Source organism: Mytilus galloprovincialis, chromosome 6 (genome assembly GCF_965363235.1).
Source record: "Mytilus galloprovincialis chromosome 6, xbMytGall1.hap1.1, whole genome shotgun sequence".
In the NCBI taxonomy this organism is placed as follows: Eukaryota; Metazoa; Mollusca; class Bivalvia; order Mytilida; family Mytilidae; genus Mytilus; species Mytilus galloprovincialis.
The window spans coordinates 68,297,897-68,325,475 of NC_134843.1; the positions used below are offsets into that span (position 1 = coordinate 68,297,897).

A 27,579-nucleotide genomic window follows, 5' to 3' on the forward strand; every position below is an offset into this window, starting at 1 on the left:
CTCAACATTAATGTCAAAGATAGCATTGCATTGGGACGAAAAAATGAATTCGAAAAAAAATGAAGATTATCAATTGTTTATTGAAAAAAATAGACATAATAAAAATTTTTATTTTATGTAGTTGATGACATCAAATTAGTAAACAGTTTGTGTATGAGCAAAAAATACGCCTACTCTAATAAACTTGGAATTCAACATTTTACATTGCAAAGATTGTCTAAAGGTAGTAAGATCAAACTTGACTTAACATGTTCGAATTATAAAAAGATTTGATCTTTGTCATTATTATTTTCTCTGAACGAATCATTCAACAAATAACACATATGCAATAAGACAAGCAACACTAGAATTGTTACCGACATAGTAATGAAATTTACGTATTACCCATTAAAATGTATGTAATTTGTAATTGATATTCGGACTGATTTGACCTCAAATATCAAACTAATATAGGTTATGTGATTACAAATTGATAGAGAACTATGATTCATGTGAATCTCTCATTAAAGGACATTTTATGTATAATTCGTCAATCTATATTGTGCATTTTAAAAGATTTTTTACAGACGTGCTTAACTTTACCCGTCTTTCGATCACGTGATTTGGAATAAGAACTAAACACTGACATATCATCTTGTAGAATACCCAGTATAATAGGTAATATGTTTGCTGCCAACAAGACTTTCTTTAATAAATTGGGAGGATTTGATACAGGAATGGAAATTTGGGGAGCTGAACAAATGGAGTTATCCATTAAGGTAAACTTTTTGATAATTTTAATTCATCCCGTGCTTGTCGTGAAAATATTGGTGTGAAAACAATACTATTGATATTGATAATACATACATGTATATAAATAAGGCCGTTAGTTTTCTCGTTTGAATTTTTTGACATTGTCATATCGGGGCCTTTTATAGCTGACTATGTGGTATGGGCTTTGCTCATTGTTGAAGACCGTACGGTGACTTATAGTTGTTAATGTCTGTGTCATTTTGGTCTCTTGTGGACAGTTGTCTCATTGGCAATCATATCACATCTTTTTTTATATACACATATACAAATGACATAAACAATTGACCAACATAGCTATCTTTTATTGAGGTGAAGTAATTCATCTTTGGATTTTCCTAGGGTTGCTAATCAACAACATTTATTAACAAATGTTCAGATACGTTAAATTCAATTTTGAATACAAAAATCAAAACTGATGAGATAAATAAAAGGATTAATAACCAATGCTTCTAAAGAGAACGAGTCTCCTCTATGGGTATTCAAAATTTCCCATATAAAATGCTTAATATGGTAACCGTTGTTTGACATTTTGCAGCAACTCAATAAAAAGAGTTTCCTTTTTATTTTAATAGAGAGTTTTTCAAAGTTAAACAGACCAGTGTTTGGTGAAATACAAATGTCGTATATTCTCCTAATTTGTGAATACAATACCCGACGTGACCCGTTCATAAGTAACCTTTATGAACGGGTCTCGTCGGGTATGAACATAACTAGCTCAGACGTTCTATGGTTCCCTGTTTGTTGTGACCAAAGTACATAACACTCTAAAATAAGATTTACATATGTTAATATTATAATTAATTTGTATAGAATCATTTTCATAACTGCGTGGACAAGACTATTTATTGGCGCGCTTATGGTGTCAATTGACTGAGTCAGGTTAGGTCAACGTTCGTCGGTAACGCCCACTTGTCATATCGTATATATGGTATAGACATTTCAACTGTGGGGTCTCCAAATGTTACAAACGCCTAAATCAATTACAAAGAATAACTAGCATAGGACTTAACCTTGTTTGTTGATTTAAATGTTAGATACATAAACAATACTTTGTAATAACAGTAGCAAAACGACGGGTGCCACATGTGGAGCCGGATCTGCTTGCCCCTGATCATGAGCACCTGATATCACCTCAGTTTTTGGTGAGGTTCCTGTTGCTTAATCATTAGTTTTCTATGTTGTGTCCTGAGTACTGTTGTTTGTCTGTTTGTATTTTTCTATTTTGGTCAAGGCGTTGTCATTTTATTTTTGATTTATGAGTTTGAATGTCCCTTTGGTGTCTTTCGACCTTCTTTTAAACTTTCTATTTTTTCTCGTTGAACTACATGTACTCTTTTATTATATTTAAAGCCCCATTGGAAGGAATCTGACATACTGAGTGAGCATAAAATCAATGTTATCGATTGCCGATGCCAAATAAGTTAAAGGTAAAAGATTCAGTTGGAGTATCAACCTAAGTATTGCTGTTGTCCATACTGTCATGAAAATGATTCTGTTTTAGCTGATGTAAAGAATAAACACATGTTAAGCTATATTTTTAAGCGCCCATTGGAAACGGCATATAAAAAAGTGATATAAAATAGTGTAATCTCTGGAATATATAAGAATGGATATACTTTGTGACGTCATCTAATGAATTACATGATATTGTTTACAGTTTTCAAAAAGTGTATATTTATAATCGATTGATTTTGAAAAAAAAAATCTGCAAACACATGATTTGTACTTAAAACATAAAAAAATATTTTAAATTTGAAATAACAACTAATATGTTCATGATATTATTATTGCCAAAGAGTCTATATGATATCTAACAGATTTCAACAAAATTAAAATATCGATAAAAAAAAAAATGAATATATGTCACTGATGATTTTGATACAAATATAGTCGAAAACTAATAATATAGTAACAATTATAGCATGTGTACGAGGTCAATACATGATACATCGATCTCAAAATCGTCCTCAGTCAACCTATGTCTTTCAGGTTAATATTTATCAATTATGGACTTTTAATGAAGTCAATACCTAATATATGAACCTGTCCAGATTATATTGACATATAGATACATACTCTAAGAGGTCCATATATTACGTATAGACTGAGTGAAAGTCTTTTATCTATATATAACATAATATGTAAATTAAGTATTAAGAAAATGACGTTCACAATTCTCTCTGTGTATTTTTAAATTGTATTTTGCAAGAATTTTAACATGTTATTGAAAATATCTATATTCTCCGAACAACTTTATAGCCTGTTGCATTAGCTTTCTTATATTCTTAGCATTAGTGTGACGTCATGACATCATAAATCTAAATTTAGAAAGTTTTTGGCTTATATTGACCGTCAAGTTCCATATAAATAGAAACAAAGCGTCAATATATCTTTAGATAGCAACAAGGTTTCGGATACGTAAAATATCCTTTTTAAACACGTGATCGTTATATCCAATGAATACAGTAGAATACTACACCATATGTAATATATCCTTATAAAGACCTCACACAAAGGCTAGAATTGCACATTATCATATCAGTATGCAATACAATATTGATAGCCATGCATAGATACATGTATTTATTCGGTTTAAACAAGACATAATACCGTGCTGTGTAATGTAAATTTAATTGGCATTTTGGGTAATGCAATGTACATTGTTTGTCTCATGTACCTTATTAAACTAGTTCAAACAATTAGAACACAAGTATTGAGCTTTCTTTAGTCCTCTGATGCACAAAACTAATTGTAAAGTAGGATACGACGCGAGCAATTTGTAGTGTTTGATGTTAGAATTGTATATCTGATATCTATACTATTAAACGAGAAGACCTCATTTTTGGTGTCGCTTCTCTTCTTTCCACAATAAATTAATCAACACGCCTGTGTCCTATAGGTACAGTGCATAGTCGCATTTGTCATCCATTCATATGATTATTCAGATTGAGTTATTTTAGGAGAAAAACGAGAAAAAAGGCATCCGGGTATTGTCCCGTCATTGTACGAAATTTTAAGTCAGATTAGACTTCCGGTTTGCGTTTTTCTGTATACTTTGAACATACATATACTACGAATAAAGTGCATTTTCAGAATTTTATCTGCTATCATTTTCAAGTTTACTATCCACGGCAGTCACAGAGTTTATTAAATAGAGAGGGTCTGTATACTATATCAATGATCACCATGGATCGATAAGTAAACTTAGAATTGAAAGTAAATACGCTTTATTTATATAGTAATGAACGTTCATAATATACAGATAAGCGCTAAAATTATTCATGTGAACTTTTGATACTTTTTCTGAAATTCTCCAGTCATTAAATCTTTTACAAAATCATTGATTACAAAAAAAAAGAAGATGTGGTATGATTGCCATCTTGAGACAACTCTCCACAAGAGACCAAAATGACACAGAAATTAACAATTATAGGTTACCGTACGGCCTTCAACAAAGAGCAAAGCCCATACCGCATACTCAGCTTCAAAAGGCCCCGAAATGACAATGTAAAACAATGCAAACGAGAAAACTAGCGGCCTTATGTACAAAAAATGAACGAAAAACAAATATGTAACACATAAACAAACGACAACCACTGAATTACAGGCTCCTTACTTAAATAAATGTTCATAACATACTAAATGTATGTTCATATTAAAATTGATAGAAAACCAAAAATTGTGAACTTTGGAAATAAAGGTGGAGGGTAAAAAAAAAACATTTTCCTGTCCCCAATAACCTATGACTTATGATACTTTTGCTGAAATTCTGCAGTCATTCTGTATTTAACAAAATTCTTCCAACAACACTTTACATACTGATACTTTAAACTACGCTCTGAATGCCCGCGATTTCGCGGGTGTGTTCTAGTAATTTTTAACGTTGTAAAGGTGTCATATGATATAACGTTTAATAGTATATTAAGTATGTAATGCATGGTAAGTATTATCATTTAAAACAAGAGACTTACATTTTTTACTTTAAGATAAATAATGCACATGTCAAAATTCTTTCTGTAAAAACTTCTTGTACGTCACCATTTTCCGTTTTGTTTGCAGTATATTTTATGCGGGGCTGGTATATATGCCTTACCATGTTCAAAAGTTGCACATCTTTATAGAGTAATTCCATGGCATCTCAACGAAAGAAACGTGTCAAACGAGTATCGTGTTGCTGAAGTATGGCTTGATGAATATAAAAATATTTTTTTGGAGCAGAAGGGGGATAGCAAGGTAAGCTTAGCATTCGATAAATCCTAAGTAGTATATTGAATTCATGTGAATCGAGGACTTTTTATTGTTTGTCGATTTGAAAAAGTAAACCAAATATAACAACGGAGGGGAAATGATATTATAGAAGTTCATTTTCATCATCATTTGAACCTCATTAGAATCACCAAGTTATGATTAGCTATGAGTGTTGATACGAACTTGTGTAGATTTTGAATATCTAAATGTAATCTAAAGTTTGCAATATTAAAGGTTGCTTCCCTATATTTGATGTTGATAGCTTTGAAATAAACATTTATATTTTTACAAATAACTTGAAAGTACACTTATTGTTTTCATTACAAAAAAAACATCATAGCCTTGACAGGTTATTTATCAATTTAATGACCCAGAAGTTAGGATTTTTTTCTTACTTTTTGCCGCGAGTGCCACATTTGCTAAATAATTCTGATGTTTATGTGAATATTAGTTTATTTCAAAAATAGAACAAACCATTTATATATCTAGTTCATTGTTTTTCTCTGGCTTATTTCTTGTTTATGCCGCGGTCACAAAAACAAATGTAGGTGTTATGGCATACTTTTGAATAAGGTTTTTCAGAATTCAATTTAACCGTTAACCATGTTTGTTTATATATACTGGTGACTTTTCCAAGTTACATGTATGCTGTTATAAATTTAAACATAGATATTATATTTTGGAGCCAGATGGTTAACAAAACAAAATATCTATGATTATTTTATATCTTCCCAAAAGAGGCGTGGTTGGTGAAATAGCTGTATTTACAAAGTGCAACCTATACTACCATTTATTCAAATGATGGACATATGCAAACAGTATTTATCACAACAGAACTTACTTATAAGAATCATAGTTTAAGGATGTACTTAGGTGAGGTAAGGTAAAAATTATAAAATCAAGAATTAAAAATTGATAGTATAAGCTGGTAAAGCATTCGTTAAGGATAAAAATAAGCTAACAATATTGATAGGTCATGAACCTCTTTTTCGAGATATTTGAGATTTAAATTATGGCGGGAAAAGGCTGACTCGGACTTTTACCTTATATTTGCATTGGTATTATTTGGGTCTCAAAAGAAAAGAAAGAAAATCAAGAATCTTCTAAAATTTTGGTAAATGACGTTTCATAAGCTATTTAGTCTTATATGAAAAAATAAATGGGTGTTATGGGGCAAAATATTACAATACCTTGTGTTGTATGGAAAAACACCAAGGAGTCCGAACATTTGACACAAATTCCAAAACCTCACCTAAGTACATTCTTAAAGAAATTATTGCACATATGCTTTATCTTTTATTTACATTATATATAACACCACCACTGCTTCAATTATATTTAATTTTAAATCAAGATATCAAATGTCAGTCTATACTAAGTGCTTTTTTAATTACATGAAATGCATAAAACCTGTATAAAACTATTCTGATGAAAATTGATTTTTTTTCAGAATATCATAAATGTAAAGTTACGTAGTTAATCATTCCAAATATTCAAAATTATATAACGTATCCGAACCTGCCTCTGTCTCAAGTTCTCTTCTGACTGTATGGTTATTTATCTATAAAAGATCACAATTTCGGCTTCAAATGGCCAAGTAAGACATCCAGTTGCTAAAACTGTATGTGAAATATAAAAGTTTGAACAATGCCATATTTCAAAAGTTGTATGTAATAATAAATCAGTGAATATTTTAATTCACTAAAAAAAACTATAGAACTGACTGCTAAAGTCGTTTGGCATACTTTAAAGCACAATGATGGTATCCTATACAAAAGACCTATATGCTATTAAAATCATAGACTTTAATTATCTTTTTTATGACCCAGGGTAAGAGATATATTTTATATGCCCCATTTATGGGCATTATGTTTTCTGGTCTGGTCTGTGCGTCCGTCTGTTCGTTCGTTCGTACGTTCGTTTGTTCGTTTGTTCGTCCGTTCGTTCATCCGTCCGTCTGTCCCGCTTCAGGTTAAAGTTTTTGCTCGAGGTAGTTTTTGATGAAGTTGAACTCCAATCAACTTGGAACTTAGGAAACATGCTCCCTATGGTATGATCTTTCTAATTTTTATGCCGAATTAAAGATTTTATCCCATTTGCATAGTCCACTGAACATAGAAAGTGATAGTGCGGATGGAGCATCCATGTACTTTGGACATTTTCTTGTTTGTTTTAGTTTTTCTTGCAATTGGGACATCCCATTTGCTAAACAATTCTGATGTTCAACAACAGTATTCAATTTATCAAAGATCTATCAGTTTCAATGGCTGCGAAAAATAAAGACAAGCACTTGCTAATAGTTTAAGTATGTATGAATTAGGAGTTTACTTTGCAAACAGGGCTTCAGGAAAACCATGTGTATTTATGCTGACTGCGTCATCATAGTTAAGGCCCAGCATTTTTTCAACCTTCAAGAAATATTCACAAACTTTATATTTTAGTTACTTACATACGGCTGTGCGGCATACCTCTAACAGGTATATGCCCCAAACTTCCAAAACTATACTTAAATTCAAGAAAATCGATATTCACTAAATTATATGAATCCACAGCATATTGATATCAATGCCAAACAAGAATAATATTTGTCTTTACTTTGACACGTAATGTTTCATATAAAGTTCAATAGGACATTTCAATATCAGATATTTCAAATCATCAAAATATAGTACCTGAAAATTGAATAGGATGAATTTATTAAATTGAAAATGTGTATAGCGCTAGGCCATTTTTAAGTATCAGATTATTGTAAATTTCTTTATCATGTCTAAGGAACACAAAACAAAAGGTGTGGTATGATTGCCAATGAGGCATCTTTCCATAAGAAACCAAAATGACCATGAAATTAACAACTATAGGTCACAGCACGGTCTTCAACAATGAACAAAACCCTCACCGCATAACATGCTGTAAATGTTCCTGAATAAAATTCAAATTGAAAACTATTGAAAGGATAAAATTAACGGTCTTACTATATCAAAACAAATATGAACGATAAAACAAAGATAATTAGTTATCAAGGGTATCAGGCTTATAACTTGATACGCCAGATTCGCGTTCCGTCTACATAATACTCGTCAATGACACTTAGATCCAAAATAGTTATAAAGCCAAACAAGTACAAAGATGAAGAGCATTGAACATCCAAAATTCAAAATATATCAGCCAAAAATGGCTCAGATATTATATGCATGGGATAAGAAAATGCTTTATAAAACACAGAAACAAACGATAGCCTCTGAATACAAATGTGACTGGGTTAAACACGTAAGCGGGTGCTCATCCTAAATAGAGTAAATAACAGTATACACTAGTAAATAATTGTTGACCGACATTGAACACGACATATCATATTGAAAGTTATCATAGGTCCGGGGAGATAGGACTTATCATAGGTCCGGGGAGATAGGACACGCAGGGATTGGTATACTTTTGATTGCATAGACAAACGTTTTGTTTTTAAATATCAATGAACTGTATTTTGAAAAAAAATCAAGAAAGATATAAATGGTTGTTTGTTGCTAGGCGTCTCCAAACATTTAACATTTTTCTAAATGTATACATGTATTAAGGTCACACTTTTTGATTAATACGAAAGTGTTTTGATCTTTCCATAAAAACATGAACATAGCTTTAAAACAAACATATAGTTATATCTAAGAACTATTTCAACTTCATCAAGATTCTGGTATTTAATTAGGTCTTTCCATTTTTCTGTGGAAAGACCTACTGTTTTTCTTCTGGTTATTTAGGTCTTTCTACTTTTCTGTGGAAAGACCTAATGTTTTTCTTCTGATTATTTAGGTCTTTCCACTTTTCTGTGGAAAGACCTATTGTTTTTCTTCTGATTATTAGGTCTTTCCACTTTTCTGTGGAAAGACCTATTGTTTTTCTTCTGATTATTTGTTTTTTCTTCCGCCTAATTTTGTTCTTTCGATAAATACTTGTTTCGCAATATGTCGCTTAGAAATTTGGTATATGATATCGAACAGTTTATGCGCCTTTGAAATTTACCCTGCGTAACCGAATACTTTTTTTGTAGGAGTTATCTCCCCAAACACTGTTTTCATTGTGTCCACTACTCCTTCGTAACCGTAAAAGATTACGACAAATTTATTTTATAAAATTGCTCATTATATCTTTCGCATGATTTGTTGTATTTTGACCGAAGAGATATGAACACTCCCTATGAGAGTTATTTCCCCTTATGCATTTTATATAAGTGAGATGCATTTCTACCTTGTAAACCATAAGTGAAAGAGACCTAGGATCTTTTGATTTGAGGTCTTTGGTCCAAAAAAAATAATAATTAGGTCAAGGTCAAAGGTCAAGGTCAAGTTCTAAATTTGACTTTTGCTTATTTTTGCATTTTCTCAAACACTTTAAAAGGTATATATAAACATGATAAAAGAACCAGTGCAAAATGTTTGCTTTATTGTAATAAAGATATGTTTCATTTGGTCTGAAACAATGCAATGGCATCTTATAGGAGTTACTGTTCCTGAAATGTTCAATTATAAGGTTAATTGATTATTACTTCATTATTAAGCCATATGACCTTTTACAAAAAGTTGGGTAACATATGGCTTGAAAAATGACAACCAGAATTGACCTTGAATAAACCGGAAGTAGCCATTTTTGCAATTTTTTCATGAAAAAGTACTCGGAATTCATATATTTTGAAAATTAGATACATTAACTTATCAATCAAGACTAAAAATGACTTTCGATCAACCGGAAGTGGCGAATTATCTCCTGATTTAAAGGCAAAAGTATATAAAACTATATATTTTTGAAATCAGTGTGAAAGAAGCTATCATATGAGACCGGAAGTGACATTTATTTAACCGCAAGTAGCACATTATCTCCCTTATTTCATCCAAAGGTATATCGAAACCCTTATTTATTAAACTACCTTCTTTTCATAATTACTTTGATGTGGAAAGACCTTCAATTGTTCTCTGAACAATTGCTTTTTAGTTATAATCGAGTTACTATTGCGAAAAATTGAAAAGTACGAAAGATTGGAGTTTTAATATCATTAAAGTATGCTTTTTTCCTTAAATAGATTATGTGGATATATATCGATTGATTGTAGGTACATTTGTAAAACCGCTTTACAAATATAGAGATAGAATGCAGAGTGAGTTGAAATATTAATTGTGTTTAATGACAACCAATTGTTAATCAACAAGTCTTACGTGCAGTTTGTAAAAATGGTAAAGATCGTACGTTTGCTCATTCGTCCTCCTAGCCTATGTTTTTGTGTCCGTATGTTCTATGTGTCCGTCATCAGAATTGTATGAAACTATCTTAGAACCTTACTCAAAATCTTTACCATTGTTCATCCTTTTGTGTTTGTAGTCCCGATTTTGTTTAAGTGTCTCCCTTCGCAAATAATGTTCTTCGTAAGGCAAGATCGTATCATTTGTGAGCGTTTCCTGCATTATCTTTATTTTCTAGTGGATTGATAATGATCATTGTACGAGCTCATATTTTGTACATATATCTGATCATGATGGTTTATGTGTATTCAACTTGATTTTTACAGCTGAAAACAGGAGATGTAGCTACTAGGAAACGTATTAGGGAAGTTAATAACTGTAGACCGTTTGAATATTATAACAAGATAGCCAATGCATTGATAGATGGTTACTATATTCCTGGTAACTCCAGAGTACGTGGAACGGTAAGGATTTAGTTCAAATTAAAGATCTTTAAATGTGTATAATCACTTAATATTTTTGTACAATGATTTCATTTATTCAGTCTGTTCCGAGTGTATTGTTTACACAAGATGTTTTTTTTCCTCTTTTTATCATTTTTAAGCTTACACATGATATCATGTAGAACATCTATATGAACATCACTGTTTTAATAAAGCTTTCTTATATTTTGACGAAAGGATCGAACCAAGGGAAAGGGTGCATTCATTACATTTCAATGTCGACACTAATATTCTATATTGTATCCTCATTACATTTCCATGACGACACTGATACTCTATATTGTATCCTCATTACATTTCCATGACGACACTGATATTCTATATTGTATCCTCATAACATTTAAATGACGACATAAATATTCTATATTGTATCCTGTTAAACGGCAATCTTTTCTGATTTAATCATAATATCTTTGACAATTAAAGCATTTTGCATTTAAAAAACACATTTATGAAATATCTGAAAATTAAGAGAAAATGGTTTTACGTCTCATACGATGCTTATGCCAACCAAGATGACACCAAGGATTTGTATAGTTAGAAGGATTGGAATCTCGTGAACTTTTGCATACACTGTAGTATAATATCTTATGCAGCGCGAGATTTTGTGTGATTACCCGTAATGCATCTGGAAAATGCTCAATGTGCCTTGATTAATGGCGGACATTTGCATCACCTAAACAAATTGACACCCGATATGTAAGTATTACAATCCATATCTATCAATTTTTAGGCTTGATATAAGAAGTTTTAAATGGTTCTGGTGTAATTAATAACTTTTAAGATCGCAGTAAGAATACACGGCTCCATAGAATGAATTTGCATATTGACCGAAGTGACCTCACCCTATCCCGCCTATTGGGCGGTGCTATTATCATTTTCTATTTTTATACGCCTTCCTCAAAAAACGGAGATGAGTGATAAAATTAATATTTTCTGATAGATATATCATTTCTTCGTGTATTGAGTAAATTTCGTAATTATTGATGCATTAGTTTTCCTAATTTTTCCGTTTCTTTGAGTTGATTATAACAAAAATGGCGTTCTGAAGCGAAAATGGGGATGGCTTAGGAAAAATGAATAAAGTTCTTCAATTGGCCTAGAGTAATGTTCAAACATGTTTACAAACGTAAAACATTGGTGATAAAGTGTATTGAAGAAAGCTCAAACCGCTAAACAAGGGAATTGTGATACTTTTCTGTCTTTAAAAATCAATGTGGTTCTCAGATGAATCGCTATTTACCAGGCCTATATTGGGAGGGGATCCAGTTGTCATAATAATCTGATACTTCCTTCCTGTTTATACCGAAATGAAATCGTTAAACCATGTGTTTTGAAATAGTTTTACATCAATTTTAACTAGCCATGTTCCATAGAAAACTGCATAGATTTGCCTTTGCCGATGTGGAAAGGGACAATGCATGGATGGTAATCTTTTCAAATGTTGAGCCCAATGTTTACCAGCTGACCTTCCCAGTATCATATAGGTCCAAATAATTATGACGTCTTGAAAGGCTATTATAATATTTTTCTTTGACGCCTTACGTCGACGTAATTCATAGTTTATTTATTTGATGTAAAAGTTTCCAAACAATCTTATATTTGACATCTCATAAACGGCCCCATCACAGCGGCACTTCTGTATAAAGGAACTGAAGTGATCCCCTTTTCTAGCATTTCTCAAAAAACGGCACCATCACAGCGGCACTTCGGAATATAGGAACTGAAGTGATCCCATTAACGCGGAACATCATCGAAATACCTGGTGTCCGTCCATCCGGTCTTGTTTGCACTCTCATGTGTACAATTCTTGCCATGCAGATTGTTATATCATCAGCAATGACAATTTAGAAACAAGTCCTAAGCTTTGACCTTTTGAAATATAAATTATAACGGAAATCCCATTGTATTTTCTCTGAAGCTTTTATTTCTCCATTAAACTTAAAAGGAAAAGGAAAACATTAATTTTTATTAGTTATTGCCCTTGTTCCTTGGTTACATAAAATATATGCAATGCAGGTGACATAGGAACTTTGTTCTTTTATTGAAAATAAAATTAATATGTGGATCTAGATAGAAACTGGAATTTACTGATAAGCCTAGGAATGATGACACTCTATTACAGATTAGTTTTTTTCACGTCGTCTTTCATGTCAAAGGAAACGATATCAGGATATGGTGGTTTAGTTGTCAGTTATGTTGTTAGTCAGTTGTGGAAGCCATCGCTCCGCTAGGCTCAATTTCAGATGAAACATGTCCGAGGATCTGTGCATCATCCTCTGCACTTGCCGTAGCCGACGACATAGTCTTTTTACGAAAAAAAAAAAAAATGAGAACACTTTTCTGCGATTTATCCATCTTGTTTTATTACATGAACTAAATTATCCTTAATAAAAGATCACGCATACTTCATCGGATATAATTTAATAAAAATATATAACTTCTATTTGAAATATTATTGTGATTTATTATGTTTATTGACAAAAGATATTTTAATGATTGGCGTGTGTTCGTGTTTGTGTTTAATCCTTGGTGTTTATGATTAGTATATAAACAAAGAGAAATTTGATTGACAGTGAATGGCTTCTTAACAATTTCACTACTCTGTAGTTCTTTATTAATGGATTCAGCAATTGAAAGGTAATTATATTCAAATGGTCACATCAAACAGATACAATGTTTTGGAAAGGCAAGCCGAGGCAAACATTTATTATACATAAATATAAAATAACATGAAAAAGAAAATCCAAATGACTATAGCTGTTAATTACTCCTGCCTATGTTTATACTCGTGCTTTTGCCTTTACGACAACATTCATTTTTGCCTGTTATCTCAGATATGACTCAGAAGTCTGTATGTGCTAAGTATGTTTTGTATGTGCTATGTCTGTGTTTTAAATGTTCTAAGTGTGCTTTGACAATGACCATTTATATCTGCATGCTTTCAGTCTTAGATGATGACAAAATGCCTTCGAGTTTAAAATGTGCTTTATTAAATAGTATTACATTGTACAGATAAATAACGCCAAGAGTCCACCATACAAAGTATGATCAGAAACCAGAGAAACTACAATTCACTAAATTGTCTTATAATAACACAAGATTTGTAATAAAAAAAAAAAAAAAAAAAAAAAAAAAAATGAAGTTCAGTTATAGACAATACAACATACGACATATTTAGTTGGAAAATTAGTTCCCAATTTCGTGTAATAACAGGTAGTTTTGTCCTGACTTGGGTGATCAGATAGGTGTCAACAGTACATGTGCCAGTGGTTTGTTTAACTTATGGTGATTAAAAAGGTGTCAACGATACACGTGGTATGATGTCATAATTAATTACGGTATGCATATAATAAAAAAATATTCTGAGAGGGACATTATAACAAATAATAATACTTAAAAGACAAATCAGTGGTGAATTGTCAATATATCAATATTAAATAGAAGTTTTTTGTACTTTTATTTTTATATATATCTTGTTAACGTATATTTTTTTTAATTAAATGTTCAAAAATAAAATAATAACAATTCATTTTAAATTAAGAATTGAAAATTAATTTCAAATAACAACAACAACCAACATTATACTTATATTCTTCTAGTAGTCCGAGTTTGGTATAGTCCGAGTTTGTTATAGTCCGATTTTGGGAGGCTGATTATGTTATAGGCCGAGTTTGTTATAGTCCGATTTTGTTATAGGCCGAGATATCCAGATTCATTATTTGGACTAAGTATCATGGTATTGTGAAAGTACATTGTGTACAAATGAATGTACTTTTTTTTACTGACATCAAAATAATACACCAACACAGCTCATCTACTTTAATGCCTTTAATGATGTTTAGGTAGTGCTGTTTTTGTCTTCATTATAAATCACTGCCCTCCCCCCCTTTATTATGCATGTCATTATTATGGACTCCCTTCTTCTCTATATGTTTATACCACATATCACATGCATTACAAATTTAAGTCCAATTAATTATTATGCCTGTTAATTATGGCATTTTGCTAGCCTAAATAATGTTTTCCTGCAACAACTTCAAATCAAACAATGAAAGATGTTTTCCTGCAACGGTGCCAAAGCTAAAATCAAAATAGCCTTGCAAGATTTTTTCCTGCAACGGCGTCAAAGCAAATAATTGAAATAGCAAGACGTCATAATTTTACTTTTCTAGACCGAACTGCTCTAAACTATACTTTAGTCAAGTCCAGTTAGAGTTTTATACATATTTTTTAAATTCTATTACATGCCAGATTCATTTAATACTTCAAATCTGCTTGGTGTTGAGGTTACAATGTATATTGACGATGTACATGTATGTGTAGTAAAATAAGCAAGGAGACATGGGATATGATTGAAATGAGACAACTATCCATCCAATATCAAATGAAGATTTTAAAAACTAGTAGTCTACATGTACAATGATTGAATCAATGAATGTATGTCAACCACCATCAACAAAACCCATGCAGCATAGCAGGTCGTTAAATATTATCACATGAAACCAACAGCCCATACATAATACATGCACACAAAATAGTTTTTATACCAAATTTAAAGTTAAGACATAAGAGTAAAGAGATGCAGGATCTGGTATGATTGCCAATCGAATGAGACAGCTCAGTTCACCAAAGATCAAATGATGTTGAAGTACCGGTAAGCAATTATTCAATCTATCCTTGATAGACAAAAGTCAGTACATGTATATTAGTAATTGTGCGCTATAAAGTCAATACAAGGCAAAATCGTACAAAAAGTATCTTCTGTTAGACAATAAACATTTTAGTTATGTTTACAAAGACATTTATTGATAAATATCTATAGACGCTACAGTCTAGACATAGAAAGCATGAAAGTTACAGACAGAAAAGTATTGCTTTTGTTTTAATACTTGATGTATATTGCTGTTACGTACCCAGAGGCGGATTTAGGGGGGCCCCCTTTTTCAGAAAAAATTTGGTTGCTTAATATAGGGAATCACTGAAGCGTGACTGGAGCGGCCCCCCTTAGGCAGTCAGTGGGCCCCCATTTATGAAAATTTCTAGATCCGCCAGTGGTACCTCATATGAAAGTGTACCAATGTATAATCAGAAAAAGATAGTCTTCTTTGATATATGACAAGTCGCTCTTTTCAAGTTAATTTCTGTATTATACATGAATAATACATAACCAGGAATAATTTCATGACTGACTACTTGAGAGGCCTTACATGTATGACAGAGAGCTGACACTATAAAGTTGCCCTATTAATTCATGCACAAATTGATGAAAGTGCTCTGATGAGAAACTAAAGTGCATTTAAAGATGTAATGTTATTAGTACAATTAAAATTTTTTGCTTGCATTGATAATTTATAACACACTTGCTAACGTTTCTTTTATGCCTATATATGTTTATGATGATTGAAACCGGCTACAGAAACATGCACAGGCAGTTTTATAGGGTTTACCAGTTGGCTCCCTCTTTAACAGTACTTGTTCCAAACTTATGATAATGACTAGCCACTGACATGTATATAAAACGCAATGCAGTAATTCGTCCTGAAATGTGTGGTCAGTTCTTTTTTGCCACAAAAATTGTTTTGCACCTGTTTCCCGAGATTGATGGTTTCCGAAGATGCAAATTCGCATATATATATAGCTTTAATGACACAATTTACAAGAATAAGATTTTTTTAAATTTCTTTGACAATTGACTGAAAATAAAAAAATTACAGAAGTTAACATACAAACACATTGTCAACTGTCGTTATGCACCTTCATTACAATGTCCATCAAATAAAACAGTTAAATTATGCTTTTTCGTAAATTGAAACTTGAGTGAAAATCAATAATAATTACATTTAAGATCATTTAAGAATGAATAAAGTCCTTAACCATTACAACATTGTCTATACGTGACAAAAATAAGAACACAACTCGATGCATGTGTACAAAAAATCACGTTCCGATGTCGTAAGTGACGAGTAGTAGTAGTAGTAATAGTGGCGAGTACTGAAGTCTCGCCGCGGAAGAGATTACGATAAACCGCGAGATTCCAATCCTTCTTACTATACAAATCCTTGATGACACGCATGTGCGTGGAATGTAATGGAGCATGCATTTTCGAAATGTTTCAACCGGTATCGTTTCAATAAAAGATTTAACGACATAAATCACATCTTTTAATGACAATTCCATTTTCAAATTTTCAAGGTGAGTTATCACGATTTTCCTGAAAAGACGATACCTTAAAAAAAGCAAACTGGTAAAGGCAAAAAAATGATATTGTGATTAATGTTTTTTTTTTATTAATTTGAAAGGTCACCGTTAACAAACAATAATTTAACACTTGGCTTGAGACAAATGTGAAGCAGAATAATGCATTCCTTTTCGTCTTTGCTCACGTCTCGCACAAGTAATGTCATGATTTGTTTTAACTAATAATATCTTCAATACATGCAAGATGAAGAACTGATTTGGCCGCATTCTTAAAAAGGGTGCTATTGGTTTTTAAAACATATTATAGTTGTGGGTAGATCCAAGTGCATTTGGAATTTACAGAATTGAACACGAGCGAGTATGTGAAATTAATTGCAATTTTAAGGACAACAACTAACAGACACACACGACAGCATATTTGATATAAAAACGTGTAATAAGGTACAGGATAAATGTTCACGAGACAACAACTAACCAACAAATCAATGTTAATCAGCATCTATACCCAAAGTGTTCAATATGTACTAGTGGTTCATAATATATAACAAGCTCTGTCTATGCGGTATTGGCTTTGCTCATTGGTGAAGGCCGGCCAGTGACATATAGTTGTTAATTCCTGTGTCATTTGGTCTCTTTTGAAGAGTTTTCTTATTGGCAATCACACTTGGCGTAAATATAAAATTTTAATCCTGGTATCTATGATAAGTTTATTTGCAACCATTGGGTCGATGTCACTGCTGGTGGAGATTTATTTCCCCGAGGGTGTCACCAGCCCAGTACTCGGCACTTCTGTGTGACTTTCAGTCATCATTGATATATATGTTCATAATTATAAATTAACTGTTAACAAAACATTGCATTTTTTCTAAAAACTAAGGCTTTTCTACCTAATGAATAGATTACCTTCGCTGTATTTGGCAAAACTTTTAGGAACTTTTGGTCCTCAATGCTCCTCAACTTCGTACTTTGTTTGGCCTTTTAAACATTGTTTTAATCGAGCGTCACTGATGAGTCTTTTGTAGACGAAACGCGCGTCTGGCGTAAATATAAACTTTTAATCCTGGTATCTATGATGAGTTTATTTGCAACCACATCTGCTTTTTTTATATTTACATAGCACAAAAATACAACAGAACAACAGCATCAAATTAACTGAACAATCCGGAAAAATGATGTTGTGTGGCAACTTCAACCGTCTGTTTCTATTGCTTAGCTGTGCATACAGTAGACACATTCAGAGATTGCTATGACTCCTGATGTCTGCAAAACAGACACACGGTTGTGCATCATAAAATTGAGAATGGAAATGGGGAATTGTGCCAAAGAGACAACAACCCGACCATAGAGCAGACAACAGCAGAAGGTCACCAACAGGTCTTCAATGCAACGAGAAATTCTCGCACCCGGAGGCGTCCTTCAGCTGGCCCCTAAACAAATATATACTGGTTCAGTGATAATAAACCCCATACTTAACTCCAAATTGTACACAAGAAACTAAAGTTAAAATAATACAAGACTAACAAAGGCCAGAGGTTCCTGACTTGGGACAGGCGCAAAAATGCGGCGTGGTTAAACATGTTCACTCCTTTTATCCCGCCTTAACATGTAGCTTTAACTAAAAATCAAGCTAATTATGTTTGTATTGTTTTATTCATTTATATAAACACAACAAAATCATATGCACAATCTTACAAGTTGCATTTCTGAACATATTGACAATGCAATTTCCAATAGGAACTCCTTTAACGGCTAAAACTGTACCACTTTTACTATGAAGGTTTGAAAAAGAAAGCATATCTTAGAATTTAAAGTTCATATGCAGTTACTATTTTTTTCAAAGGTCAAAATATAGGGCTGTGCAGCATATTTTCAACGTTTATATGCCCGAATGTTTATGAGTTTAAAGTAACAATAAATTTCTAAACCCCTTACCTCGACTTTAGGGTTACCAAATATTTCAATATAAACAATATACACATGTATATTAACTGGTAACATTCTCAAGTTTGAGATGCAACATACAGATCATAACTAGGAACCAGTATTCAAACAAAATTATTATCTATGAATATTCTATATATCCTCCCCAAAAGAGGTGTGGTTTGAGAAACAGCTGTATAAACAAAGTGCAACCTATACAAACATTTATTCAACAGAAAACTCTCTAAAACACCTTTTCTCTTTTTATCACCCATTATAGGTGACATTTCTGTACATATTGACGATGCAATTTCCCATAGGAACTTCTTTAACAGCTAAAACTGTAGCACATTTACTATGAAGTTATGAAAATCATATCCAAAATTGAAAGTTCATATGCACTATACTATTTTTTTCAAAGGTCAAACTAGAGGGCTGTGCAGCATATTTTCAACGTTTACATGCGAACTTCTAAGGGTTTAAAGTTACACTAAATTTCTAAACTACCACTATCTCTACTGTAGGGTTACCAACGATTTCAATATAAACAATATACACATGTATATTAACTGGTAACATTCCCAAGTTATGTCTCTATGAGATGCAACAAAGAGATCATAACTGGGAACCAGTATGTTAACAAAATAAATTATCTATGAATATTCTATATCTCCCCAAAAGAGGCGTGATTTGAGAAACAGCTGTATTTACAAAGTGCAACCTACATATCTTGTATATTTATGTACATTATAACATTTACTGTTTAGTCTACTGTTGAAAGTTTCCATTTGACATGGCACGGTACTTATACATCTCGTCATTGGTTGTGTTATGTAAATTAAATTTGTGTTGTTTTGTCTTTCGTTTTAGCTAATATTCTTTGTCTATATACCTTTTTGTTTTTATTTGCTGAAATATTTGTTTGTTTTTATAGCGATAGGGATTATAAAACAATGTTTACGGCTGTACACATATTTTTTACCTTTTAACCAATTTTGTTTGTTGTTATGTTCACACATCCTTGTCCAAATAATGGTATTTTATGCAACCATCAAACCAATGAGAGGTTCAGCTAGCTATTAAACCAGGTTTAATTCACCATTTACTACATGAGAAAATGTATGTAGCAAGTCACGAATAGGACATTTGTTATCCATACGTTTGATGTGTTTGAGCTTTTGATTTAGCTATATACTTTCCGTTTACACTTTACCTCGGAGTTTGGTATTTTTGTTATTTTAATGTTTGCAATATATATATTTTTGGTCTTTTTTGGTCTTTTGGAAAATGTTGTTTGTGCTGTTTTTAGACCCTTCTACAACGAAATTTGTTTTACATGCACACGTATAAAAATTGCGGTTTTTATCCAACGCAATCATAGGTTTGAACGTAGTTTTCAATTTAGACTCGTTTATATTTTTTCGTTTGGGCTTGTATCATATTTTTCCTCCGGTTTATATGATCCGTTCATCCTACATTCACTCTTAAAATTCAAGAGTCTATCTAAAAATGAGGGCACTTTTCCTAAAAATGCAGGGTACTTTTTATATGGCCTTCCAAATACCGTTTCGATCCCTAACATCACTGAAGAGACATTTATTGTCGAAATCCGGATCTGGTGTACTAAAAAAATATTGACACCGTATGTTTGTGGCATAACATCGTGGCCACAAGTTATTTTTTTTCTGTTTAGTATTAAATTTATATTAAGATCCATTTTGTTACATCTTGTGATCAATTTTATTTGGCAATCGCCAATGGCAGTCAGCAGGGTTAAAGAACATCAGTTGTTCGACCTGTTAGTCAAATGCGTTTTGTTTAAATATACTTTTTCACTTTTTTGGTCTTTTGGAAAATGTTGTTTGTGCTGTTTTAAACCCTTCTTCAACGAAATTTGTTTTACATGCACACGTATAAAAATTGCGGTTTTTATCCAACGCAATCATAGGTTTGAACGTAGTTTTCAATTTAGACTCGTATATATATATATTATGGTGTTAATAGATTAGGTTAGATAACCGTGTATAACTTGGTTGTTAGGGATAACAACAACGCGACAAGTATAAACACCCAGGGATGGCCGTGAAAATCTATAAAACGTTATTAAACTAACTCCGTAATATATTTTGGCTGGTTTGTTTTCCTTTTTAACGTTTTGGGGGGTTTCAAAGATAAGAAGCTAAAATAAAAATTTCTAATAATTATTTTGGAGCTGAGTAGATTGTGGAAAGGCAAACAGTTTACCACAGGTACGAGACGAGATATGTGTCATGTTTGTGTTTAATACTGAAAACACTAACACTAACATAGTGTATTTAGTATATATTGATACATCAGGGGCGTAGCTAGAAAGAAACGATGTGGAAGCAACTACCAAGAAAAATTTTTGGGACCCTTGCAGAAATTATTTTTTTTTCGGTTTTCGGTCATAGGACGGTTAAAAAAAGAGCTATATGTAGATAAAAATTTATGAATGTAAAACTTTTAATAAATCTTCTGAATATAGTAATACATAAACAACACATATTTGTGATACAGAATTTACTCAAAATTGTCCAAAATCTGCTCTTCGGGTCTGGGCAGAAACAAACTTCTCTATTACTTTGTAAACATTCACACACCCCCAAGGGTGACTGGGGAATAGAAATATGGTCACTTGGTCTTCTTCCGACCGGCAGTAAAACGCTTGCCGAAGTGGGGCGTCCGTTGGCTGTGCGGGATGTATCAAGTTCGCAGTCACGTCCGGTCAGATTGGGGACGTTAAATCCGATGCCTCGTGTAAAGAGAGTGCCACGCTTTTTGCATGTTAAGAACCCTTGCAACAACTCTTTGAGGGGTCCGTAGATGGCCTGTTGCAAGGCAAAATTTCTGTCCCTATCCAATATACCCTCATTTTCCAGTGGCAGTCCAAATTTCCCAGACCATCATCCCGAACAGCCTCTATTATGATAAGACCTACCTATTGTATTTACTGTTAACTTGTTCTCGTCCTGAATATGCATGAAATATTTGCCACTGGACGTTAAGCAAACAACAATCAATCAATCAATCAATCAACATTTACACTGAAATCCCGATGAATATGCAGTAATGCTATGTAACTTTCGTTGTTCATTGTTGATCGTACATTTGTTTTCAATTACATACGTAGTACCGTGACTGATAGTTCTCAGGGCCATCATGGCATGGTAGCACTCGCGAGATGTTATAACCAGCGTACGTGTTCGGCATCGAGCGACCTCCCAATTGAATTCGTCAAAATTACATGCCAGGTCAGTTTCGTATGTTTCAGACAATATTGAGATTTGTTCGTTTGTGATATTTCCTACAACACGATGAAGCAGATACAGCACAAAGAAGCGATTTTCTGATAACTTGACGCGACTCCACTCTCCAGTTGCCTTATCATATGGTCTATGAACACAAAAAATAATGAGACTTTCCAATACTGTTTTGGCGTGGTTGCAGGGTGATTGTCTCCGGTAGTCTGTCAACCACATCGCCTCGGCATATTTTCAACGATATCAAAGGGATCTGATAATTCTAATGCCGATTGGTACATCTCATTCCAAACTGATGAACTGTACACTGTAAAATGTGCTCCAAAACTACATATCTAAGACTGAGTCAAGTATTACAAATTCAAAAGTAAAAATCTTGTAAAAGATACAAATAACCTTCCGATTTTGTCATAATCTCAAAAAAAAAAAAATATTTTGAAACCAAATGTCGTTATTTAATGATATTTCATCAATTAAAAAAAGTGACAACATGTTTCCTTTAACATTCAATTTATAAATTTTTATTTTGCCATTTCTTTTTTTGCATGCCGAATCAATGTGCACACAACTTTGGAGCTACGATCTTTTTCTGAATGAAGAGCTTCATCAACACTTGTAACTAGGTTGTCAAACTAATATCCGGGATAGACGGAAAAGACACCAACATTCTCCGATTCCAATTGACCAACTAATCTCTCTCTCTTCTGCTTTTTTTTTTTTTTTTTTTTTGTGAAAATGACGTGGATGCACGTGCTGTCGTGCCTCCGGGTAGCTACGCCCCTGTACATTTTTGAAAATCTAGCATCGTATCTGTGTTTACAGAACCAAACAAAGGCAAAAACAGTTGAAAAAACAAAAAATAATCAGAGGGGGTGTTGTAAATGGTTATTGAACCAAAATCTGTTAGGGATTTCTGGAGCTTTTCATTCTTCTGCAGACGACATGTGGATTACCATTTTTTGTCAAATCCTCCTTTCTTTCTGGTGGTAGTATTTGTTTAGCTTGTTTATCAAGTAATTCGAATTCAAAATAAAAAAATGTACAAATTTGATGTGTTTTTGCTTGCAATGTAAAAGTCCTTGTTAGACAAACATTTAGACCAAAATCCATCTCTGTCCTGTGCCAGCATTGAATAAGATTACAGAAATGTCATAGTTTATATATAAAACAAATCTTAAAGAAATAAGGGGATCCTTCAAACAATCTATGATTCGTCTAGCATACGTAGCTTTCGGTACATTGTCAGACAACTTTAATATAACAATATACATTTGTAAGCTTAAGAATATGTAACGCTTACATGTTTATTTTGAGAGGAGGAGGGGTGTGATATTGTTTCGTTTGCTAGAAAATTCACATATTCGGAGTGATTAATCAATTAAGGCAACAATAGTTTACAAATGTTTAAAATTGGAAACATCAAATACACTAAAAAAAAACCCAGAGGATTATTGAAATGACAGGATAAGAGTCTCCTGTAATGCATGCGTTCCTTGCTATTCGAGGACGGATAAAATCAATTATCAATATTTGGTTTATTTTGGAGTTTAACATTTACGATGTATTCTTATAATCTATTTGAATTACTGAAATAAACAATTATTCTGTGAATTGATAAACTTTTCAATGTTTAATTGATCGTATTTTAATTTTAGATCAGGCCAATGAATGCGCCATACGTGTGTCTTGATAATGGTGGTATGGGTGGTCTATATCTTTGTCATTTTCAGGGAGGAAATCAGGTACAACTGAATTATACTACGAAAATACTTATTGTCATTCATACTGAAAATGATATGTTTGCTTATCTAAAAGTAAAACGTCTTTACAATCACTCTTAAGATTTGTTTTCTTATATAAGAATTGTAATTAAATGCAAAAACTAAAACAACACAATAAACACAACCATTTTCATGATCTTTTAAAAGGGATTCTTAAAATAATTGTTAAGATGGGACTCTCCTTGCGTTCAAAAGGATGGAGTAAAACAGGTTTCTGACTCTTATTCCTAACCATGAACAACGATACAACAAAATCATTTTAAAACATTTGATTTAGCCGGGAAGTTTTAGGCTCATCAGATTAGCATCAAGAACAAAAGATAACAAAAACAAACCACACAAAAAGTGCCGACGCAAGAGCTGCTGTTACAGTTAGTTCGAAACATTGTTTATTTAACTGTCTAGGATTATACATGCGCATCAGCAAATATATGGTCCACCTGTTGTTCACAGTTAAGAAACATGGCATTGTTCAATGCAAAACATAACGAATGACAGGTTATCGAAAGCTTTTACAAAAATTTAAGGAGTTCATTGAAATTTGAAAACGGGAGTCCAGCCCTCCCCTAAAAAATAATGGCCGCGCCCCGTTGGTGTCCTTTCTAAACTGACAAAACCTAAACCAATAATTCACTTTGTTAGTTTAATAAATATTTGCTTACAATTGTAGTATTGGGAATTAACAAAGGATTACGAGCTACGTCACAACTATGTGTGTGTTGTGAAGAGAGCAAAGTTCAAAGATTGCAGCCCTAAGGAACGTGTCCAATGGGATTATTTAAAAGTAAGAATATTTCACAAATGTAGTTGTACTATTTATCAACAGGTATGAGTGGTGTTTCAACAGTTCAAGTAAAATGTTGTCGGCGATTTTGCAATATATGTGATAATCAGTATTTGTATTTTGTTTATCAATTTTGTCCATGCTGATTTTGAAATGAACTGAAAGCAAAAACACAAAAAGACATGAAAGGATACAGAGTTTATTATATTATATTTTATTGTTGACCTTTATATACATTTTTTATATCATTATCACCATAGTTAGGTCCTTTGTCATTGTTCATATTGTCGGATATCGGCGATAATTAGGAAATTTTAAGGTATTTTGATATACCAGATAATATTTACACAACACTGAATAAAAACTTCATTGTTTGATCTAGAGAATAATACTTTTCCTCTTAAAAATATTCAGTTAGTTTTTAAGTTTTTGTTGGTATACAGTACAAGACATTTTGCTCGTAATCAGTTCATTTCTATTGAATTGACAGCTACTGAAAAATAGACTAAGAAAATCTTAATTGCTCTCAAGCGAATTGTCTTGATAGTACTGACTTTACCAGAAGTATTGAAGTCTAATAAAGCCTGGATATAACGCATTGTTCAGTCGTTTAAGAGCTGCTTAGATTAGGTTGACAATTTCCGTATACAATTGAATTTCATGATCAGTGAAGTTGTAAAACAAAATCTAAAAAAATAAATCACAAATATTAGCTTTCATCAAGATCAGACCATTTTTCTGCACCAGAAGCGCATTTTGACAATATACTTCTCTTCAGTGATAAGCAAAAATATTTGATAATCAAAAGCTCATTACAAAGATAAAGAGCTGTAATCCAAAAAGGTACAAAAATTATAGTCAATGCAGGTCAAGGAATCAGAGCTTTGCATGAGAGAGGTACATCCCTGTATTTAAAATAATGTCTAATATCGTTTTAAAGCAAAATTGAATTACAAAAAAATATCCGTATTTTCATGCCAGTACCGTAGTACTGACTGCTTGGCTTTATCTTGTGATACCATCGGGGACTAACAGTCCACAAGAAAAGACATGGACCCAGTGGTAGTAATAACATAATTTTTCTGCACAAGATGTGCATTTCGACAATATTTTTTTTATTTTACTTTATAGGATAACAGAATTCAACTGAAAGGATCTGACTTGTGTTTATCGGCTACTAATAATTACACGAAGGTTGAACTAAAATTGTGTTCTAGATCGGTGAAACAATTATGGATATGGAAACGTTGAAAAAGAAAAACAAACACATTATTAAAATTAAAACGGAAAGATAGGAGTATTGCTCAACGGTATATGTGATTAACGTTGCTCGTTTGTGTATGAACCTGAATATCAGGTTGACATTCCTTTGGATATTTATGACTGTGAAGAAATACAACAGAGAGATCAAAAACTGGATAAGAATTGTAGCGAGGACTGCCTATATTTAACAATTTACGGGTGCGTGTGTAGTTGAATAAGATAGATTTATCCTGCATCATTTGATTTAAACTTTAGATTTTAGACTTCATTTTTGAAATATATGCATATGGTGAATAGTTCGCTGTGTGCATGTACACAAAACATGTATGCAATCTTTTGGTTTTCACATTAATATACATATTTCATTAGAAAGTAACATAAAAGATACAAACATATATCAGGTGTTTGTTTCTTGACACATTTTGTTTCTAACGTATAGTAGCTATCAAAGGTACCAGGATTATAATTTAGTACGCCTGACGCGCGTTTCGTCTACATAAGACTCACCAGTGACACTCATTTCAAAATATTTGTACAAAGTTGAAGAGCATTAAGGATCCAAAATTCCAAAAAATTGTGCCAAATACGGATAAGGTAATATATGCCTGGGATAAGAAAATCCTTAGTTTTTCGAAAAATTCAAAGTTTTGTAAACAGGAAATTTATAACAATGACCACATTATTGATATTCATGCTAACATAGACGTGTTGACTACTTATTGGTACATAAATAAAGGAAAACTTGACAACATTCAAAATATTGTAGCCTCTTCCTGTTTAACTAAGACACAATTAAAAGAACTTAATATACCAAATCCATTTGTATGCATAGAGTATGCAAATAGGTAAATAAAGGCAACAGTATTATACTGCTGTTCGAAATTCATAAATCGATTGAGAAAAAAACAAATCCGGGTTAAAACTGAGGGAAAAACATCAGAGCAGGACTAAGACACAACAAAAACACAACACTGAAATGTAACGCACATAAAAACGAACTATAATAGAACAATGGCCATTTTCCTGACTTGGTACAGGACAATTTAAGAACAAAATTGTAGATTTGAACCTGGGTTTAGCCAAACCTCCCGCTTTTATGGCAAAATTAAGTATAACACTAAAATGACAGGACTACAATGCAAATAAATGGTAAACAATAAACCTTATAAAGATATAAGCATTTAATCTGAGGACTGCCCTTTTAAATTTATTGTATAATTGTTTGACGTTTTTTTTTTTTGGTTGATTCAAAACAAACACAGTTGTATTTAAGCACGTTCTTGTACCTTTTTTTTTTTTTTTTTTAAGGAAAACAGATTATACATCTATTTACTTAATACAAAACTGCAGAAGAAATCAAGGTTCTAACGATCTACTATCATGATCAAATGAAATGTCGCCAACTATTTTGTGTCGAAACCGATATCACACCTATTCATAAAAAGAAATAAAAGTCCAACCGTTAGCCAATTGGTTTTCTAAGTTAACAATAACAGACGGGAAAATCCAATTAAAAAAACTTTGTAATAACAAGTCTCGGGTCATTCTTGCCGTTTAAGGTTGCACTTTTGTAAAAGCAGC

General features: G+C 32.4%; 1 protein-coding gene across 1 annotated transcript; it reads left to right on the plus strand.

Moving 5' to 3' along the window:
• Positions 1 to 662: 662 nt before the first annotated feature.
• LOC143081010 (polypeptide N-acetylgalactosaminyltransferase 5-like) lies at positions 663 to 26,393 on the plus strand. Its single transcript, XM_076257243.1, has 6 exons — positions 663 to 758; positions 4,852 to 5,025; positions 10,592 to 10,729; positions 23,826 to 23,912; positions 24,622 to 24,735; positions 25,867 to 26,393. Exons 1-6 carry the CDS (start codon positions 663 to 665, stop codon positions 25,984 to 25,986), a joined length of 729 nt encoding a protein of 242 aa, XP_076113358.1. The 3' UTR covers positions 25,987 to 26,393.
• The last annotated feature ends 1,186 nt before the right edge of the window (positions 26,394 to 27,579 follow it).

Bases quoted from the DNA above. Each gene is read 5' to 3' on its own strand.
- LOC143081010 (XM_076257243.1), top strand. From the start codon at position 663: ATGTTTGCTGCCAACAAGACTTTCTTTAATAAATTGGGAGGATTTGAT. The intron at 5,026-10,591 runs GTAAGCTTAGCA...TGATTTTTACAG, and splicing joins AGCAGAAGGGGGATAGCAAG to CTGAAAACAGGAGATGTAGC. The intron at 23,913-24,621 runs GTACAACTGAAT...TTACAATTGTAG, and splicing joins ATTTTCAGGGAGGAAATCAG to TATTGGGAATTAACAAAGGA.